The sequence below is a fragment of the Hetaerina americana genome, unplaced genomic scaffold (assembly GCF_022747635.1).
Source record: "Hetaerina americana unplaced genomic scaffold, ioHetAmer1.1.p SCAF_23, whole genome shotgun sequence".
Taxonomy (NCBI): Eukaryota; Metazoa; Arthropoda; class Insecta; order Odonata; family Calopterygidae; genus Hetaerina; species Hetaerina americana.
Window position 1 is genome coordinate 432,873 of NW_027286797.1, and position 20,365 is coordinate 453,237.

The 20,365-nt window shown below is 38.2% G+C and overlaps 1 protein-coding gene across 3 annotated transcripts in view; it reads right to left on the bottom strand.

The window, feature by feature from the left end:
• The window catches only part of PlexB (plexin B), a 555,538-nt gene that overhangs the window by 31,709 nt on the left and 503,464 nt on the right, over positions 1–20,365 (bottom strand). For all 3 annotated transcript variants that reach the window (XM_071586490.1, XM_071586489.1, XM_071586491.1), the window contains exons 6-12: positions 15,468–15,860; positions 9,951–10,187; positions 6,363–6,620; positions 5,961–6,209; positions 5,269–5,685; positions 4,860–5,159; positions 686–1,106 (exon numbers count right to left, since the gene is read on the bottom strand). In XM_071586490.1, the coding sequence (XP_071442591.1) occupies positions 686–1,106; positions 4,860–5,159; positions 5,269–5,685; positions 5,961–6,209; positions 6,363–6,620; positions 9,951–10,187; positions 15,468–15,860 (2,275 nt within the window). The remainder of the gene's footprint in view (positions 1–685; positions 1,107–4,859; positions 5,160–5,268; positions 5,686–5,960; positions 6,210–6,362; positions 6,621–9,950; positions 10,188–15,467; positions 15,861–20,365) is intronic.

The window sequence follows — 20,365 nt, forward strand, 5'->3', positions numbered from 1 at the left end:
ATTCCGGGAACTTTTTGATCAAGGTAGTATTTCAGACCATGGTGGTTAATTTCATCGGTTTAGAATACTACTTAATGGACTCCATGAAAACCTGAATTTGCAGATTTTCTTTTATTGCATTTCAGAGTGCAACCCTGAAAGATAAAAATATGAGACAAAAATATTTTTACATTCAGTCATGATACCATAATCATATACATTTACTTTTAGTATTACAAAGCATTTATGGAATAATATTGGAAAGGTATCTTTTGAAATAATTTTTTTCCCTCTACGCCCAAGATGAGAAAATATCTTTTATTTTTTTAATAAAAAAAGTTATTTTTTATTCATTCCCATTGTCTAGTAAAGAAACTTCCTTTCGAACTTTTTTTTTCATTTTAGCCATTTGAACTCCTCAAATTCTTATTTAATCGATCCTTTTTCATACCCAAATGAAATTCATTTCGTTTGCCAAAACTAGGGACGAAGTTTGGATTTTGAGGATTTGATCAATTATTCTCGAAGGCGAGGGGATTGGCTACTAAGAAAAGAATGTCATTGAACCTTTCCCTGAAAAAAGTTTTTAATTTTTTAACATACACTAAAATACCTAACTAACCCAAACTCGTCATTCTTTACATAGGCACTATGTACAGATTCAACAATGTTTTAGCAAACATCATGGGGAAATATAGAAGCTCACCTTGTTTACATTCAGATCGCACATTGCTTTCTAATGTGTCCATTTGAATTTGGATCCTCTTGTATTCCCGTTCGGCCTGTGTTGATTTTCGACGGTAAACTATTAGTACAATCACAAAGAGAAAAACCAGAAGAAAGGTTCCAGCTGCAATGCCAGCAATTGCTTCAGGTGGAAAAGCATATGGCTTCATAACTTCATATCTCAAGTAACCAATTGGAAATCTTAAACTCCTCCCAACTCGGACAACCACCAAGGGAAGGTTTGAGTCAGTTATGCCACCATTTTCATCTGTCCCAGCTGGCTGTGAATCTGGTGGTGTGCAGACTAGCTGAGTCATTGCTAATGATGTAACGTTACATGGTTTCTGCCCAATCGTCACATTGACGTCAGACTCATCACTGGCTAGATTCAAGTTCTCTCCCTTTGAAAGAAGTAAGATAGAGTTGTTTTCAGCACATAAATTAGAAGTAGATTGGAGCATCAAGTTGAAATAAATATTCAGTGTTAATCAAAATATCCTACAACTTATAAACATCCTTATTTGCATTTTCACTGTTATTTAGAGAAAAACTACCATAACATGCCTTAATAAAATGCCATTCTTAAATGACTCATTATTTTATACCAGGAATGAAAATGACTTTGACCCAAACATAATGGTGAGTGAAAAACACAAGAACTGGTGACTGACAACTGAGATAATTTGCACTGCTTCGATACAACAATGATGGGCTCCTTGATAATAAAAAGTATTGACTCTTGCTTTATCACTTTCAAACTAGACTGAATAAAAAAATAATTATATTTTCCTCAAACAATTTTGAAGTTGAGCAACTGTTTGCACCAGTCAAATGGTGAGGTAGCTCAGATTCTCATCAGTTAAGTTTTCCTCAATTACTTGGGAATGTAAATTTTATCCTGCCTGAAAATGGAAAGACAAGGCAAGAAAAATTTTTCAACTGAGGGCAAAATAAAAATTTTGGATCAAATTGATTCTCATGTTGGAATTTGCATTGATCTGGTAAAACATCGAAGACTGGAAGCTTCTACACGGAATGCAATGGTAAAAATCGCAGTTTGATTCTGAAACATTCAAACCAGTGCAAAAATGTGCCCAAAATAAGAAAATACATTAAGATTCAAAGTATGAAAAATTAGCATAACTGAAAGAGTGGTTTTTCAGCGCTAGATCTTCAAATATCCCTGTGAATGGCATCATCATTAGAGAAAAAGCATTGCATATAGCCAAAAGATTGGGAATCAAGTAGTAGTAGTTTTTAGGGGAGGCGACCGACAGCTAAGGTCATTTGCGCCATAGGGGATGGACAGGAAAGGATGAAGGGTGGAGAGAAACCCGGCGTCGGCATTAGCCTGCTCTTAACGAAAGGTGCCAAGGGGTCCGCAGTTTAACGTCCCATCCGACGGACGGCGTACTCACTCAAAGTGCCCTCCACAAAGCACCTCAAGTAGTGATCGAGATACCTCTGAAAAATATTCAACACCGCCGGGATTTGAACCCGCGCCCTCAGGGTGGGAAGCCAGTACGTTAGCCCCCGCACCATCTCGATCCCCTTGGGAATCAAATACTACACATGAAGGATCTCAGGTTTTCCCGGCGTATGGTATTCAAGAAGTTCTCTCGGGTTTCCCACCGGGTCAGGTTGCAGTACACCGACGTTTCGAAGTCTGACTCTGCCATCGTCTTCAGGGTGAAGTTCAGAGCATTAAAAAGGCCTGGTATTTATACTCTCCGCCAAGGCTCAAGTGTGCCCTGATTGGTCGGAAGCATTAGTGTTCTCCGCTACGGCCAATCGGGTGCGTTCCCGTGCATTTTTTATTTTCTTTAGCACTGGCTTCCAAGTGTTACTGATTTGGAAGCCGTTGTCTCGGTTGAAAGTTTTGGTGTCCAGTCAGATTTCAACGGCTTCTTTCACCATGCAATCCCAGTAGCCCTTAGCGTGGCATAGCCTCTTCGTGCCGGTAAAGTTGATTCTGTGGTTGTTATTGAGGCAATGTTCGGCGACCGTAGATTTCACTGGGTAGATTAACCTGATGCACCTTTCGTGTTCCTTCAGGCATGTTTCTATGGTGCGGCCGGTCTCCCCAATGTATGCTTGGCCGCACTCCCAAGGAATCCGGTACACTCCTGAGGTCTTCAATCCCCGTTTGTCTTTAGCCGTGTCGAGGACTGATTGCAGCTTCCTTATCCGTTTGTGGATAGTTTCCACCTTGTACTTCCTTAATATTCTTGAGATTTTATTAGAAATCGTAGAGACAAACGGGATGCAGGCTCTTGCAACAGGTTTTTCTGCCTCTTCTCCCCTACCTCCAGGATTTGTGAAGGCCCTTTTAAGGGCCATGTTGATTTCCTGGGTCCCATAATCATTCTGCTGGAACGTCTTCCTTAGGTGATGTATTTCCGCCTCCAGGTGCTCTTGGTCCGAAACTGAAGTAGCTCAGTGCACAAGTGCGGAAATCACTCCTCTCTTTTGTGCGGGATGATGATGACTTCTCCCGTTCAGGTATAGGTCAGTGTGGGTCGGTTTCGGATAGACTTGATGGCCTAAGCTGCCGTCTCTTTTCCTCTCGATCAGAATATCGAGGAAGGGCAGGCTTTTATTCGTTTCAGTCTCCATGGTGAACTGGATGTTCGGGTAGACTCTGTTCATATGGCCAAGGAATTCGGTGAGTGCTTCCGGTCCGTGTGGCCACACGATGAAGGTGTCATCCACATATCTGAAGAAGTATTTTGGCCTTAAGGGTGCTGTTCTAAGTGCTCTCTCTTCAAAGTCCTCCATGTAGAAGTTCGCAATGGCCGGTGACAGTGGAGAACCCATGGGGACTCCCTCCACCTGCTCGCAGAATTTGCCATTGTAGAGAAAATATGTCCAAGTGAGGACGTGGCGGAAGAAATCGACGGTCTTCTCATCGAACCGTGCTTGGAGAAGGAGCAATGTGTCCTTGATCGGCACCTTCGTGAATAGCGATATGACGTCAAAGCTTGCTAAAATGTCTTGGTTGCCCAGGCGAATATTCCGTAGGGTTTTGACAAATTCTGCAGAGTTCTTGATATGGTGCTCGCATGATCCCACAAAAGGCGCCAGGATCCCGGTCAAGTGTTTTGCCAAGTTGTACATTGGTGCCCCTATGGCACTCACAATTGGTCTTAGGGGTGCTCCTTCTTTGTGGATCTTGGGCAGTCCATAGGGTCTCAGCAGGATGGGTGCTTGCGGCACTAGGTTTCTGTTGGCCTCGGAGCCCGGCAATGATTTTTTGATCAAAGTGGTCGTCTTCCTAACTAATGCGTCTGTTGGGTTATGGGTGTCCTTGTCTGCCTTCAGGACTGTGATGTCGGGATTCTTGCGCAAGGAAAGTAGAGCGCATTTTTCTTCTCTCATGATGTTGGGTTTGGGCATGCCTTGGCCAATGGCTACTGGGATAGCGTGATGAAAGAAGCCGTTGAAATCCGACTAGACACCAATACTTTTAACAGAGACAACGGCTTCCAAATCAGTAACACTTGGAAGCCAGTGCTAAAGAAAATAAAAAATGCACAGGAATGTACCTGATTGGCCGTAGTGGAGCACACTAATGCTTCCGATCAATTAGGGCACACCTGAGCCTTGGTGGAGAGTATAAATACCAGGCCTTTTTCATACTCTGAACTTCACCCTGAAGATGATGGCAGAGTCGGCCTTCAAAACGTTGGTGTACTGCAACCTGACCAGGAGGGAAACCCGAGAGAACTTCTTAAATACTACACATGGTCCAATGATTGGTTGTTTAGGACCGTACTGATTTTGGTAATGGCCAGGCAAAATGGCTGGAAAAACAAAAAATTGTACTTTCCACGGGTAAAAAGCTCACATAAATCACACAGAATGTAAAAAGAGAGTTTACATATGTATTGGTTTATATCATGACCATATTATCTATATATTTCAGTTATCCACGTTGATTATCTGTGCTTCATTATAAATTCATTAGCACAGATAATCGAGAGTTTACTGTACGAACAAATCACAAAGAAATAATTTCCAACAATGCAATACAGCATGTTGTTTTTAAAGCCTAAACTGAGCCATAGATTATGAGCTTGCATTGTGCAATACACAATTTGAAAACAATGAAACCAGTGAAATAAAAATATAGACGACTCCAACTTTTCTCTTACCTCAATCACCAACGTATCACCTTTGTAGAGTTTGATCAGGTTAGGAAACTGGAAAAACTTGGGGTCATCCACATACGTTAGCATCGACCTCAAGCTCTGAAAATGCTTTTCTAAGTCTTTCACAGCTTCCACATTATCCATGAGGAATCCTATCCTCAGAGATAGTCCTGCCTCTTGGTATAACTGCAGGGAGCGTGATGTCTTTCTTAGAGAGCGCTGAGCTTTAGAGTTCAACAGATACCTATGGTTAACAGGGGGAGATGGACACTCCATCTGAGCTTGGTTTATTACAGTACAAATCTGAAAGATGAAATAAAAGAAAAGTGTCAATAGTCTTAATGTGTGACTTATACCAAGAAACTGACACTACGAATCTAAGCTTTTAAAAATAATCATAAGTTATACACACCGTTTTGTTTATAGTGTTAGGTTCATCCTTAAGGAAAACAAGCATTTCTGGCTTTTGAATTGTGTCCAAATTTGTCCCATGAACTGTAATCATTCTTCCACCAGAAGCAAAGCTTTTTAGTGGCTTGATTTCAAGAATAGTTGGATCCACAGTGTAGTTGAATGGGTTTCCTCTCAATGTTCGGTTAGCACCGTCAATGACGAGGGTTAACATTTGGATGACCATGGGAGCAGAGCTTCGCGAGGTGATGCATGTGATACGGCTACTGGATGCTTGTGTGGTGTTCACATGGCATGGCAATTCATCCAAATATGCTGCAATACTGCTGCCAATGTTCATGTATTGGCCAGTGATGGCCAGTTGCGTCCCTCCACTCTGTGGCCCAAATGGCGGATATACACCTTCCAATTTAATATCCTAGAAACAGAACAGGAAATAAAATAAGGTACTCTATACGAAACATCTTCATCAATGCAAAATATGACACCACTGAGCAATAAAATATTTTTTAAACTAATTTTTGTTGGAAGTTGAGGTGGATACGTGAGTAAAACACTTTCAAGACTATATGAAGGGCTACTTGAAATTGAATAAACATATTTCATTGCTATGCTAAGCATCCATAAGGATTTTAAGCCCATCGACTATAATCTGGACAGGCCATTTATTAAATAACTTTTGGAACAACTCACCTTGTAGCTAAAATGCACAGCAGATTCTGTGTAGCCAGCTTCATTTCCCACAATAACTGCAGCCTTATGCTCACCATCTGATGGCCCTGTACGACAAACTATTCGAACAGACACCTGATAGTGTATTAGCTCACATGGAGTGCTGCCAATGCTTATTTTTCCTTTGACGTCCTCTTCCTTTAACCCCAAATTGCTACCCTCAATTGTTACCAATGTTCCACCTTCAATTGGTCCAATTAGTGGTTTGATCTGGAAAATTGAAATTTGAATTTAAAAAATACTGAATGCATCTAGCCCTGAAATTAAAGCTCAAATAATTAAATGTATCATCAACGTAGTTTGATATATTTAATTTTTGAAAGAAATACAAATCTTCTTAAAAGGCAAAAAATTCCAAATTACCATATCAATGCGTGGTTTAGGACACTCATTAACTGCTGTCTGTAAGCAACTCTCACTATAACTGCATGTGTTGGCACACCAAGTGCACTGGTATTTTGCATTACGTGTGACACAAAGTGAACAATCTGGGTGTTCTCGGTGTGAGCCAAGTATATCACATTTATACAAGAAAACATTTATCGTGTCAACATGATGATTTCTGTTCCACACAATGGTCACACTGGCTTGGTACTCCCCTGCATTGGCTTCATATGAATACTAAAAATTGAGTAGGAAATAAAAAAAGTTAACAATCATTATAGTGGTATGCATTTAAAAATGCATTAGATATGTAAGGATTAAGTACATACAGTGTTTGGGGTACCGAACTACGTTCATCTAAGGTTAACAGCAAAGAATAATTTTTTATAGACATTACTTACTTTTAATAAATTGAATGCAATTTTATGAATAACTAAACATGACATGAAATACTTTCATGAATGAAAAAATGACAAATTTGTTAGCATAAATGTTGGCAGTGGGGCCAAAAGCATGCCTCCTAAAAATTGGGAATAAATAGTATATAAGATTCTCGAATAGTTTGCATTTAGCAGGTTGATTTCAATTTTCTGCACATTATCTGCAATAGCCAATATGGCACTGTGCTCACAAAGTGCTTCACATTGAAGACCACAGTTTTCGTGTTTTCAGCAGGCAATGCAAACACTGAATGCCTCTGTTAAAATAAAACCCAACCACAAACTTCACTCCAATTCACATGCAGGAGGAACACATGACTTCAACCTGTCCTAGATCGCGCGCTAATTCTTGATTAGATGGAACTAGAAAGACCAGAAAATTTTCAAACAGCTGGATTTTATGTTTGTTAGAAGTGACTTTCTTTCATCAGTTGTATGTGAAGGAGCTGATCAAAAGTTTCAAGCCAGAAATATCTTTCTCTTTGGGATCCACGAATCTGGTTCTATTTCCTCATATGGTGCCTAACAGCATCAAAACTTTCACAAACCTCATGACTGAAACTGTGAAATGTAACTCTGTACCATTACACCTAGTGAGGTTAAGGAAGAACTTGGAGTTGGACTGGAGAATGGTAAAAATGATCTTTTCATCAAATTTATCAACAACATTACTAGAAGTAATGCTCAGAGCAGCCAAAATAATTTTGACAGGGGCAGCTAAATGTTTACAAACTGCCAATGGTTTGACATCTAAATTATCTCAATACAACACACAACTCAGAGTATGATATTCTATTGCTCATCGAAACCAACTTGAATGCTGATAATTTAGATTTTGTGTTTGGTTTAACAAAATATAATTTATGGAAGGGATTGTGATTCTACAACCCGTTCTAAAACTTCCAGGGAAGTGGGTTCATTGCTATTCATTAAAATCTGCCAAAACATGTTCGAGAAAGTATTTATTATAGCCACCTTAGAGCCTGCAAACTTTTTAAGTGGCATAGTGCACTTCCCTACAAATTACCCTCCCCTTTGAATAAAATGTGAACAATATTGTGCTGAAATGGAAGTAATTTACTGAATCATAATTATCCTAATGCCCAACTATCCTATGGAAACCATCCTTTTTACAATAAATTTCTGTACATAAACACCTAAGCCAGAAAAAATATCCTAAGCTTTGGCTATCCTGATTTTTCTCTTTTCCTGGGACTATGCAGATTAAACATTTCCAGAGGAAATGGCTAGCTCATGGTGGCTGTTAAACTACATGTATTTAGCCCAGAAAGCATGCGAATCCTGCCGGGATGATAGCCCTTTGCCAACACTCATCCCAGGTCAGGTCAAAATCACAACAGAAGATGAGTGATTACCCCATCTTTTTCTCTTCCTTTCATCATTTTTGTACCATTTCAAGAATGCTGGAAGGGAATTTTATCTAAAGACAGTGCAAAAAATTGAAAATCTTGTAATGCCTTATGAGACTTAAAATAAAGAGAATGTGCCAAAGGAAAGCGAAATTTATGTTCATGCAGAATTTCTGACTTGCTTCTCTGCTACTCGAACATTCAGAATATTTTCCCAATACCCACTTCCATCAACATTTAAGAGACATCTATAAATTTAATCAATGAATTGTTATTAATTCCGTACTCTATGGCATAACAACCTTGATTAACTCAAGTGTGACACTTGGATTTAGCGAATATATTTTATTTTAATTGCATTTGTATTTAATGCCAGTTTACTGAACTTAAACAAGGAATCGTGCTTCTTTCAATGTTTTTATTATTAAATTCCAAAGAAACTGCGGGAGATGCGCAACAGTAACTTTTAGCGGAGTCATCCGCTAATGTGCATTTCAATGCAACAATTTCAGAGTGTAAAAATCATTCGCCTTGACTGGGATTCGAACCCAGATCCCTCAATATCCGGTCGAGTGCTTTAGCCACTTAAGCTACCGAGGTGTCCTCTTAAACTCTGAAATTTTGGGGTCTCGGTAGCTTAAGTGGCTAAAGCACTCGACTGGATATTGAGGGATCTGGGTTCGAATCCCAGTCAAGGCGAATGATTTTTACACTCTGAAATTGTTGCATTGAAATGCACATTAGCGGATGACTCCGTTAAAAGTTACTGTTGCGGCATCTCCCGCAGTTTCTTTGGAATTTGTCAAAGTATAAACACCATAAGTGTTTAAAAGTTGGCTTTAACCTCGTGGACTGTGGCGCGTCGCGCACGAATACGAATGCCTGTGACATTGTATGTACGGCATTTCGTCACAACATCTTGTTCCTTTAAAAGCCCCAAAATTTCAGAGTTTAAGAGGACGCCTCGGTAGCTTAAGTGGCTAAAGCACTTGACCGGATATTGAGGGATCTGGGTTCGAATCCCAGTCAAGGCGAATGATTTTTACACTCTGAAATTGTTGCATTTTTATTATTAGTTAAAGTTTAAATATTAAAATAGTAAACTTTACCAAAGTTCAGACTTGGTTGCAAAATTTCTCTAACAAATGTTTCATGCTTGAAGGTTTTTTATGGCCATTAACTACCAGGAATGCATTATCCCACTCACATAAAATCTATGCCATAGACCAACTGATTAATTGTAACATTTTTTTCCATGGAAATAATACTTTTTTCACACAAATTATTAGCATTACATAAAGATTGACTATTAAAAAAAAGTTAAATGCAAATGCAAGTCCAGTCGGAGATAAACAAAGGAAATAAAGACCACCGCCAAGCATGGGGAACATTGACTTGTCGGAGGAGGGCTGCTGTGAAATTGAAGAGTTTTCATATTCTGACACCAGTCTTAAGAGCACTGTGTGCCTAAAATCTGGTTATCACCCTTTACTTGGGCCTTTGATAATTTCCTCACATTTACCACTTGAACATTAGCAGCTGACCAGGAAATATACCCATCTATCTATCTAATATATTAAAACATATAAATTATCAGCTAACTTCAAATTTTCTGCAAGTACATACCTTGCTGATGAACTCTTATGAAATATTTGTACAATGACACAAAATATATGCATGTAAAATAACAAACATATAACCTCTTTAGCTAGGAATACACCAAACTATTTATTGAGCTGATATATGCAAATTCTTACCGTGGTCTTGTCACATATAACAAATCTATTGTCCTCTACTCTCGCTGGAACCATCATTTTAGCACCCTCTATGTTAACTATGCACTGGAATCCAGTATGCCCAGCCTGGGGATGGGGAAGGTTCTCCACATCCAATATTATTTCCTTTGGAACATTATTAGGGAGAAGGATGCTTTCTTGAGGAAGGCGGAATCGTGGGCAGAAGTTTGCACCATGAGTGACCAAATGGGCAGGATTCTGTAAGAATTACCAGAAATGAACATTCAATCAGTCAATAAATCAATTTAATTATTGGATTATAAAAAATTGAGGGGTAGCTCAAACACAATACACTCTGAAAAAGGATTTGGATCCCTTTAGATTGCAGTTGCCCATTCATTTCGAGTACCTAATAATTGCAAGAAAACTAATTCATTATCATAAAATTCTTTAGCCTATGGAATGTATTGAATGGAAGAAGAACAGATGTACTTGGATGAGGAAACCAATCTACTTTGACAGTCCTTAAATAAGGATGAATATTTTTATTTAAAGAGCTGATAATCAACTATTTTCAAATTAAGTAGGTGCACATGAACCAAAAGGTAAAAATTATAGGTCTTTCCACAAGAGGAACTATCCATTGCATGAAATAACTTTTTTTGAAACAGTCTCCCAAGGTTTGCATGCAATAATATATACATAAAATGAAGAAATTTGAGGGTTCAATAGTGTAAGCTGTGGGATATATTCTTTCAACAACCCTAAAAACTAATATCTATAATTTTCCATTGAACATGAAGCACTTTGCAAATTTTATTTCATGATAAACCCGAAGTAGAAGTTATAAGCAGGAGGCAACCAATACCCAAGGTCATTTGTGCCATTGTAGCTCCCGTAAAAATAATAGTGTAACTAATATTAAGTGTGGAAAATGTCATACGAATGTTACAATCGGTATAAATTGCCGTCTTTGTGGTGATTGGTATCACCACAAATGTACAGAATTGGATCCAAATGCTACATTTCCTAAAGTTTGGTATTGCAGTGATAGGTGTAAACAAAGCCACGTTGTTGAACAAAATCCTGAGTGCACGTCTCTCGTCTCGGAAAATGATCTCGAGACATTGAGAAATGAATTGCTTGTGATAAAGTCAATTAACAATGAATTAGTGAAAGAAAATGTGAATTTAACTCAAAGGCTAAATGAGCTCGAGTGTATTATTAGTGAATCTATATCTGGTGCATACAGTGCGCGCTCAAAAGATTCAACTACAAAGCCTGCATGGACTACCGTGAAAACTAAAGCGGCGAAGAAAAATAATTCCAAACAGTCGTCAGATGAGAACAGCATTTCTCTTCAAAATAAATTCCAGCCTCTCAGTGACGAATTTGGAACTGATTTTCAAAGTACTGCTGATCACTCCGAAGAGGGATTTCTTCTTCCGACTGCACATCATGTGAAACTCAAACCGAGAGCTTCTGGGACAAGGAAGAGGCCCGCGACAAAAAGGAAGGTATCTATTTACTCCGACAGTCATGGTCGAGGTATAGCAGGTATGCTAAATGACATTAATGGAGACCAAAATTTGTGTTTTGATGGTTCGGTGAAACCAGGAGCTGAATTTAAAGATGTGGTTAATGGGTGTGAGAATATTGGTAAAAAATTTACTGGAAGTGATTTCATAGTTTTACTAGGGGGAACAATTGATATCTATCATAACAAATCCAACTGTGTAATTGAAACCTTGAAGCAATTGCTTCCAAAGTTGTCACAGACGAATGTAATTGTCAGCCATTTACCATATCGGTACGACTTACCGACAACTTCTTGTGTAAATATAGAAATAGAAAAGGTAAATGCACTGATCTCTAAAATTTGCCAAAGTTTTAAAAATGTATGGATCCTTAACATTGGTAAACTTGATCGCAGGTTCCATACAACTCATGGTTTACACTTAAACAAGCAGGGAAAACGTTTTGTTTCCAATGAAATAATTAAGGTTTTGACACAAGTAATACCTATTGCAAGCTCCTACTCTGCATGTGTTAGCGCTAGACCTGAATCAAACTCTGCGTCTATTTGACTAAACAAGAAGCTCAATGTACTCCATCAAAATATTCAATGTGTTAGAAATAAGGTGTTTGAATTGGAAGCAATCTTATCCACATTAGACACCAATATTGATGTGCTATGCTTATCTGAACACTGGTTATCTAAGACAGAAAGTGAGCATTTTTGTCTAGCCAATTACAATCTAGTTAGTCTTTATTGCAGAACACATTGCAAAAATGGAGGTACAGCTATTCTTGTCAGAAATAATATTAAAGCCAAAACACAATCCTTTACTTCATTTCTAAATGAGGAAAAAAACTTTGAGCATTCTGTCGTTGAAATCTATCTTCCCAATGGTAGTATTTTTATAGTTTGTTTCTATAGATCTCCAAGCGGCCTTGAAGAAGTATTCTTAAATAAATTAGATACTCTTATTGGGTTACTTAAAAACAAAAAGAAACCAGTTTTAATATGTGGTAATTTTAATATAGATTTCTTGAAAAATTCCTACATTAAACGTGATTTACTTGCTATTCTGTGCTCTCATGATATGACAGAAATGATTAAAGATCCAACAAGGATCAACTCATGTCTTGATCAATTCATAATTGGGAATGACTTTTATGAAAAGTTATTTGTACAGGACTTTCTGATCACAAAGCAATTCTCTTATCCCTATCATATGACGATGGACACCATAAAAAGTTAAATGCAGAAATTGTCTATAAAAGAACATATGATCCTTATAGTCTTCAATATTTTAATACATTATTGTCAAAAGAAACATGGGAGGATATTAATTACCCTACTGATCTTGATACTAAAGTTGACAGCTTTATCAATATCATTACTTATTACCATGATTTAGTATTTCCCCTTAAAAAAATTGTCAAGCATAATAAAAGTAAACCTAAAAATAGTCCTTGGTTAACAAGAGGAATAATTATTTCTTGTGATAGAAAAAGAGCATTGTATAAGCAATGTATTGATTCTAATGATCCAGAGTTAATAAAATACTACAAAAGTTATTGTAAAATTTTGAGAACTACCATTACTCTAGCAAAAAAGCTGTATAGCAGCTCATTGATAGCAACATCATCTAATAAATCTAAGACTATCTGGAAAGTAGTGAAACAGGAAACAGGGAAAAATAAAATTAATAGCAATACAATATCTAAAATATGTTATAATGGCACAACAATAACAAGTGTCAAAAATTTTTTAGACATTTTCAATGATTACTTTGCCCAAGTAAGTGCCAATCAAACTCCCAAACAGTCACCCACTAACACAGGTACTTCTAAAATGGTCATCAATTCATCCTCTATATATCTAGAACCTGTTACTAAAAATGAAATATTGAGGATAATCAATCAGTTAAATAATAAATATTCATGTGGCCCTGATGGTATACCTGATGCTGTTATAAAAAGTTGTGCCACCTTTATTGCTGAACCACTGACTAAAATTTGTAATCTTTCCCTAAGTGCTGGTCAATTCCCCTCCAAATTTAAAGTTGCAAAAATTAAAGCTCTGTTTAAAAAAGGAGAGAAGGAAAATATTGAGAATTATAGACCAATTTCCTTACTTTCAGGTTTCTCCAAAATTTTGGAGAAGGTCATGTATCTGAGATTGATTTCCTTTTTCGATAAATCCTCTGTCATTGACAATCATCAATTTGGCTTCAGAAGGAATACTATAAGTCCATTAATGATGCCCTTTTCTCATTTACAAGGAATATATGGAATGCCTTAGATAGTAATATTCATGTTGCAGGGCTTTTTATTGATTTAAAAAAAGCTTTTGATACAGTTAACCATGGAATTCTTTTAAAAAAATTAGAAACATATGGTATAAGAGGCAATGCAAAGGACTGGTTTAAATCATATTTAACTGATAGGTCACAATATATTGAAATGAATTCATCTGTATGAAGTACAACTTCTGTTATTTGTGGAGTTCCGCAGGGCTCCATTCTTGGACCACTACTATTTTTAGTCTTCATAAATGATTTGCCTGCAAATTTACCACTCTCCAATACAATACTATTTGCTGACTATACTAACTTAATTTTTAATAACCATAATCCCATTCAGTTAATGAACGAGGTAACAGAAACTACACACAATTTGATGAACTGGCTCACTGACAATAAGCTATCTTTAAATGTTAGTAAAACGCATTATTTAAATTTCAATCTCAAGAAGAAGTTAATAAATTTTAATTCAATAATTAACGGTTGCCCCATAAAAGAACTAAAGGTAACAAAGTTTTTAGGCATTTGGATTGACTCTAATCTTTCATGGGAGGAACATATTAATAAATTAACTCAAAAACTGGCACAAATCTGTTATGCATTCCGTGTACTCAAGGAAATCATTTGCATTAAGGCATTGAGAACTATATATTTTGGCTATGTGCAGTCACTTCTCAATTATGGTATTCCCTTTTGGGGTTCCTCTATCTTCCTTCCAAAATTATTTAAAATGCAAAAAAAGATTATTCGCATAATAACTAATTCTAATAATAGAGCTCCCAGTAAACCTATTTTTGAAAAACTAGAAATCTTACCTCTTCCTTGTATGTACATTCTTGAAACAGTGTCTCTTATTAACAAAAATCAAGACATGTTTATTAAAAATTGTGACCTTCATAGTCATAATACGAGAAGCCAAAATGCATTCCATGTAAGTCAGCACAGAGTAAATAAAACGATTAAAGGGATAGATCATCAGGGAATACTTATGTACAATAAATTGCCTGCTTATATTAAAAATATCAAAAGTTCCTTTAAATTCAAGTGTGCCGTGAAAAAACTACTTACATGTAAATTATTCTATAGTGTAGATGATTTCTTAATGCATACCATTTTAAATGTATAATTGGAATGTGTTAATCCCAAGAAAATTGTAAATTGTATGTATTTGTATTTTTCATATTGTTTTGATATTTTGTATAACGTCTTTTATTGATATGAAGTGTAAAACATGTATTGACAAAGCCATGCATAATTCTATGCTTATGGTGAAGGAATAAATTGAATTGAATTGAATTGGATGCAAGTGGGTTATTGGTAGGGGTTGGATGCTCAGAAAAGGGAGGGTGAAGAGATTCCCGGCATTGGCATTAGCCTACTCTACAAGATAGGTGCCAAGGGGTCATACAATCCAATGCTCCATCCGATGGTCACCATGCCCCACTTTAAGTGCTCTGCGCAAAGCACCCTAAGTAAGGAGTGGGACGTCACTGAAAAGTCTTGCCCCATCTGGGACTTGAACCAAGAGAGCCCCAAGTCCCTAGGGGTGTGAGGCCCAAACATCAGCCACTGCACCATCCCAATCTCCTCGTGATAATTCTTTTGGTATATTATTCATGATATACCATTCAAACAAAATGATACTCGCTAAACAAATGATGGGGAATGCAGTGGTATTTTTATGTCCACCAGGCAAGTCAACTAATCAAGAAATAAGTTCTGTTACCTGCTGAAGCATATGAAGCATCCTCACATTTTCCCCACTGATTACAGTCCTTTGGCAGGAGCTTGTGTTATATGAGCACTTGTTCTCATAAACACACCAATTGCACGCCCATTGAGACTTGACACAGTCCATACAAGTGACATGGCGGGCACAGTCAAAGAAGGCAAAGTTTCTGCTAACAAAATCCTTGTTGGTTTCAGAGGAGCGGACGGATAGTGGAACTAGGACATGATCCTTGTCTTCTGGTATTCCTGGACGGGATGAGACAGGAGGAGTTGGGCAGGAGAGGCCAGTTACTGTCACAGCTGCATCAATGGGCTCAGCACCACCAAACACGCAGCGATACTTTGCTCCAGATGGCAAGTCAGGCAGTGTCTTGATGGTCAACTGCACCTGTTAAAAGAGGAAGAAAAAAATCAGTGACAATGGTATTATAAAGCCATGCAGCAACCACTTATTGGTACCAAATTGTATGAAGAGGAAATGGTAGAAATTGCATGGGAAGAACTGGAGACGCAAATGAAAGTCTGAGGGAAATGCATAGAATCAGTTAGGTTTGCAGATTACCAAGCTTTATGCAGCAAGTAAGCCAAGGGTATACATACACTGCTCAGCACATTAGAACACCACAGTTATAGTTAAGTGATGAAGATCACATACCTATAACACCGGTGCAAACAATGTAACATTTACATGGTTTTTGAGAAGGAGGAAGGCTACGATAAAATAGGAGGGAAAAAACTTTAGCAGGTGAAACAGTTCATCTTTCTTGAAAATGTTTTGAGCCAAGATAATCAAAGTAGTCGGGTCATCAGAAGAAGAATTTGTTCTAGGCAACGAAGCTTTAATCAGGAGGAGGAGTCTTTGATGCCAGGGAGTAAGAAGGTTAATTTAAGTCTATAAAAAACTTTGTAATACGTGGCAATGGCAACATACTGTTAAAGACGGTGGTAGAGAGGAGAATGTTCGTTGAGTGAGGTGGACAGAATGTAGAGAGGTAAAATGTACACCAAATTGAAGAAATGTGTAGAATTATTGTAGGGTGGGGGTGTCCAGTTGTGTCTTGTTAGGCAAGGCTACGAAATGAAAAAGTGTTTACTCTGTGTCCATCCAAATCCCCTCTTCAATATTAGACTACCAAACCAACCAATCAGACAAATTATGATTCTAATTTCTTTATATACATGGTACCTATATTCTTTGAATTAATGGGTAATTATATTATTCGTATAATTTTATACATGAGGGCTTCATTGGTTAAATATAAAGTTTGATTGGTCACTATAAAATTTTATTCAAAGTTTTCAGTTTTGTAACTACATGTAAATCAATTCTTGTTTTCAATCCATTTGCTGCATTCACCACACTTCCTCGTCCGGTTTAATCCATTGACCAAGTGATCTCCTACATTTTGAGTCCAGAACTTGATTCCAAAGAGAATGTCGCCAGTTAAATAAATTTTTCCAAACTAAAAAAAACCTATGATAATATTCAAAGATGCTAACTGGATGCTGCTACATTCTGCAGGTGTTGATTCTAATTAAGTTGTTAGTACTAAAATCCGCAATGACAGATAAATCATAAGTTCCAAGGATAATGGAGAATGACCAATATTTAGTACATACTTACATTACCAATAAGACAAAGGGCAATTAGCAGGAGGTTAATTTATGAGTAATCGCAAAAATTCTCTATTGCTCATAATGGTTTCAATTGAATCAGCTGAGTTTGTTTTTATGTCCGCAGTAGTTTATTCACTTATCGGGAGCTATTGCATCATGGCGTCATTTGTACAATAGTCTATAAGATATTTACAGCAACCCCTCCTAACCGCTCAAGCATGGAACACCCTGAAGTCGCTAAGTGCTGTAGCAAAAAAAGCTTATTTTATTTTTTACTTTAAAACCCTACAAGCCACCGCTAGGGTGTGTGGCAGAGGGTGATTTCACACCAGGCTAATTTTGATCCGAATATTACCATACTGAGGTCGGACAATGTTTTTTTTGTCCATTGAATTGAAATTCCTTCATTTAATTTTCATTTTGAAACTGATTGTCTGAGGTGAGACGTCCGAAATTATTTTTGGCTCCAGTCTCCATTTGAGTGGGTGCAATCAGCCAATCTCTCAGAAATTGATTCACATTGAAAAAGGTTTTGTGTCAGACGATTGATTGTCTTCAATGGCCAAAGAATACCTGACTAATAGTTATCAACGCCGGTCCAATGCAAGTGAATTGTTGGACAGCCCTAGGAATAAGCTGTTTGTTTGTATATGTGGATTCGGCATAAGATTGTACCGATCACCATAGATCATGGCATGACAATGAGGCATCCATGCTTCAGGTGGTGCGTAATCATATCCCTGACCTTGATGGAGCAGCCAACGGAGCAAACCACTCTGGAACCAAACTCTCCGGAAGAAAGATCTTAGGAACTCGTCTTCAGGGGTGACTGGTGGCTATGCTATTTGGTCCATGGGGAGGGAGGACCTTTGCTCCTACTGATTCCACGGGTCCCCCAAGCGGAAATGGGTGAAGGCTAAAATGCTTCGGGTCCAGCGTTCAAAGGTGTCCAAAGCAATGCCGAAGGAAACAGGCTGGAGGGGATGAGAGGCCAACCGTCGGTTAGGCTGGCTCCAGGTTTCCAAAATATTTTGGTCCGACACTCCAGTTTGCTGAAAATTCTATCGGAAGTCGCGTGATGGGCGTTTCTTGCCTCTGGCGAAATCTAAACCTTTGAAATTGACCTTAGGTTTGGTAATGAGATATTTTTCCCTCGATTGTAACTGACGAAAATTCCTCTCAGGTGGCCAGTCACAAGAACAGGAAGAGATTGCCATGTTAGATTGTAATTTGAAAATGGATGCCCTACTCATTACTCGTACTGCATTTTTGGTTTTTGGGCTATATTTCAGACGGGGGAATCTTTGTTCAGATAATTTTCCTTCAAGCTAAAATCAAATGGGTCAAAAGGGCTATCACCCAGTACTGAGGGGGCAGGGGAGGGAGCGAGGTAAATGGTCAAATCAGGGCGGTAATTTTAATCTCAGCAGCGATAAGTGACAGGTCTCATAGAAGCCTTTTCAGGATGTTGTATTTGATTTTTTCGTTAAGGCACCATGAACTTGATGTCTTGATTTTTTTGTAATACACTTGGCTTCTATTTTTGTCCTAGTTTGTTTCATGTATATTTTATTTAGGATTCTTGGCAAGGTATTAAAGGTCAAACACCCCGCATATATTCTAACTACCTCATCATGATCACTTCTCAAAGTTTAAGGCAACTCTTATCTCCTGGGCTATACATATCCTGGTTTAAACAGCATTTTGAGACAACCGGATTTACTTGCTCATTAATGAGTGTCAACATGAGTCTTTACTGAGAATGAGTGATCATGAATCGTGCAAGATAATTTAGCCACTCGAATTCAAGCATTGTAAATTTTCCGGCATTTAATATGAAAAATTTTTTACAAAAGTTGGGAATAATAATTGTCCGTTAATAAGACATTTAAACTTGAAAATATTTAAAAACACGCACCCGCGTAAATGGGTGATGGCAACACAGAATTAGCCATTGAAACACACGCCCATTGAGTGAAAGAGAGTTTTTACGTAACCCAGACATTTTCATATACAACAATTCGTAATGATGGGCAATACTTTTTCTTACAAGATTATTCATTATTCAGTGGAGAAGGATGCAAATTTAAGTCCAGAATAACTTTCAGGTTTACTAAGTCTATACGTTTTCGGGAGCTCCTGTCCATGCTGGGTGAAACTAACATCCGATCTTTCCCAGTGTTGCCTGCTGTGTCGATGGAAGTTTTGGTGCTCCATCACCAAACATATATTCTAAGATCAACTTCGGTGTCCATAGCCTTCCCTCGAAATTTTTATTCGGATGATCCTCTGATTAGCGGAGGCTATATACTGGGCTACCGTGCCGCCTCTAATTATATTTATGATCCCATTAATATTCGCAGTGCAGCAGTTTCATTGTGATTGGTGCCCGCCTTATTGCTTCCCCAGGAGAGCAAAGCATGCAGCAGCTCACTTATTAGAATTATTTGTTGTGTATTTCATTTTATTTATCTATTTATTTATATATGTATATATACCCTGCCCTCCCCGGACTACAACCTTGACATGGTGGAAGGGCTTGTGCGTTCCGATGACCCCTAGAGCTCTGCTGGCGGGAGTAATAATAATTGCTCCTGGTAGGGTCACCCATGCCAGATAGGTCGAAGGTTAGGAGCCAGACGAAAGGTAGTCCAGCAGCGTCTGTTCCTCAGTGAGGCGGCTGCAATGGCGTCTGACCCCAGTGGGGCGGCCAGTAAGTGATGGTGTCACGTTAAAAACAATATTGAGGAAGGCAACGGAAAACCACCTCAATTATCATTCCCAAGATTAACATGATGGACAATTCAGAGATTTTGAGTCCTGGCAACTACGGGGCTCGGCCCAATCGGCCGTGTGTCGTGCCCGGCAGTGGGGGAGGCAAGGCTTCTGTGGTCGTCATCCCACGAAACCCTTGCAAGGGAAGACCAGCAGTAGCAGGACAGAAGATGCAGGAGAAGAAGACCAAATTAGTTAGAAAAGGAACGTGGAATGTTAGGACAATGATGAGGACAGGGAAATTGGAGAATGTTAAGCAAGAGATGGAAAGGGGAAATATAGATATTTTAGGTCTACGCGAGGTGAGATGGAAAGATAGCAGGGATTACTGGAGTGATCAGGATAGAATAATATACAGCGGCGGGGACGAGAGCCAACGAGGGGTTGCCATAGTATTAAATGAAGAGGTATGAAGAAGCGTAGTCAACATAGAGCAAGTAACGGATAGATTATTCCTAGTAGATATAAAAGTAGAACCGACAAACTTGGTTATTATTCAGG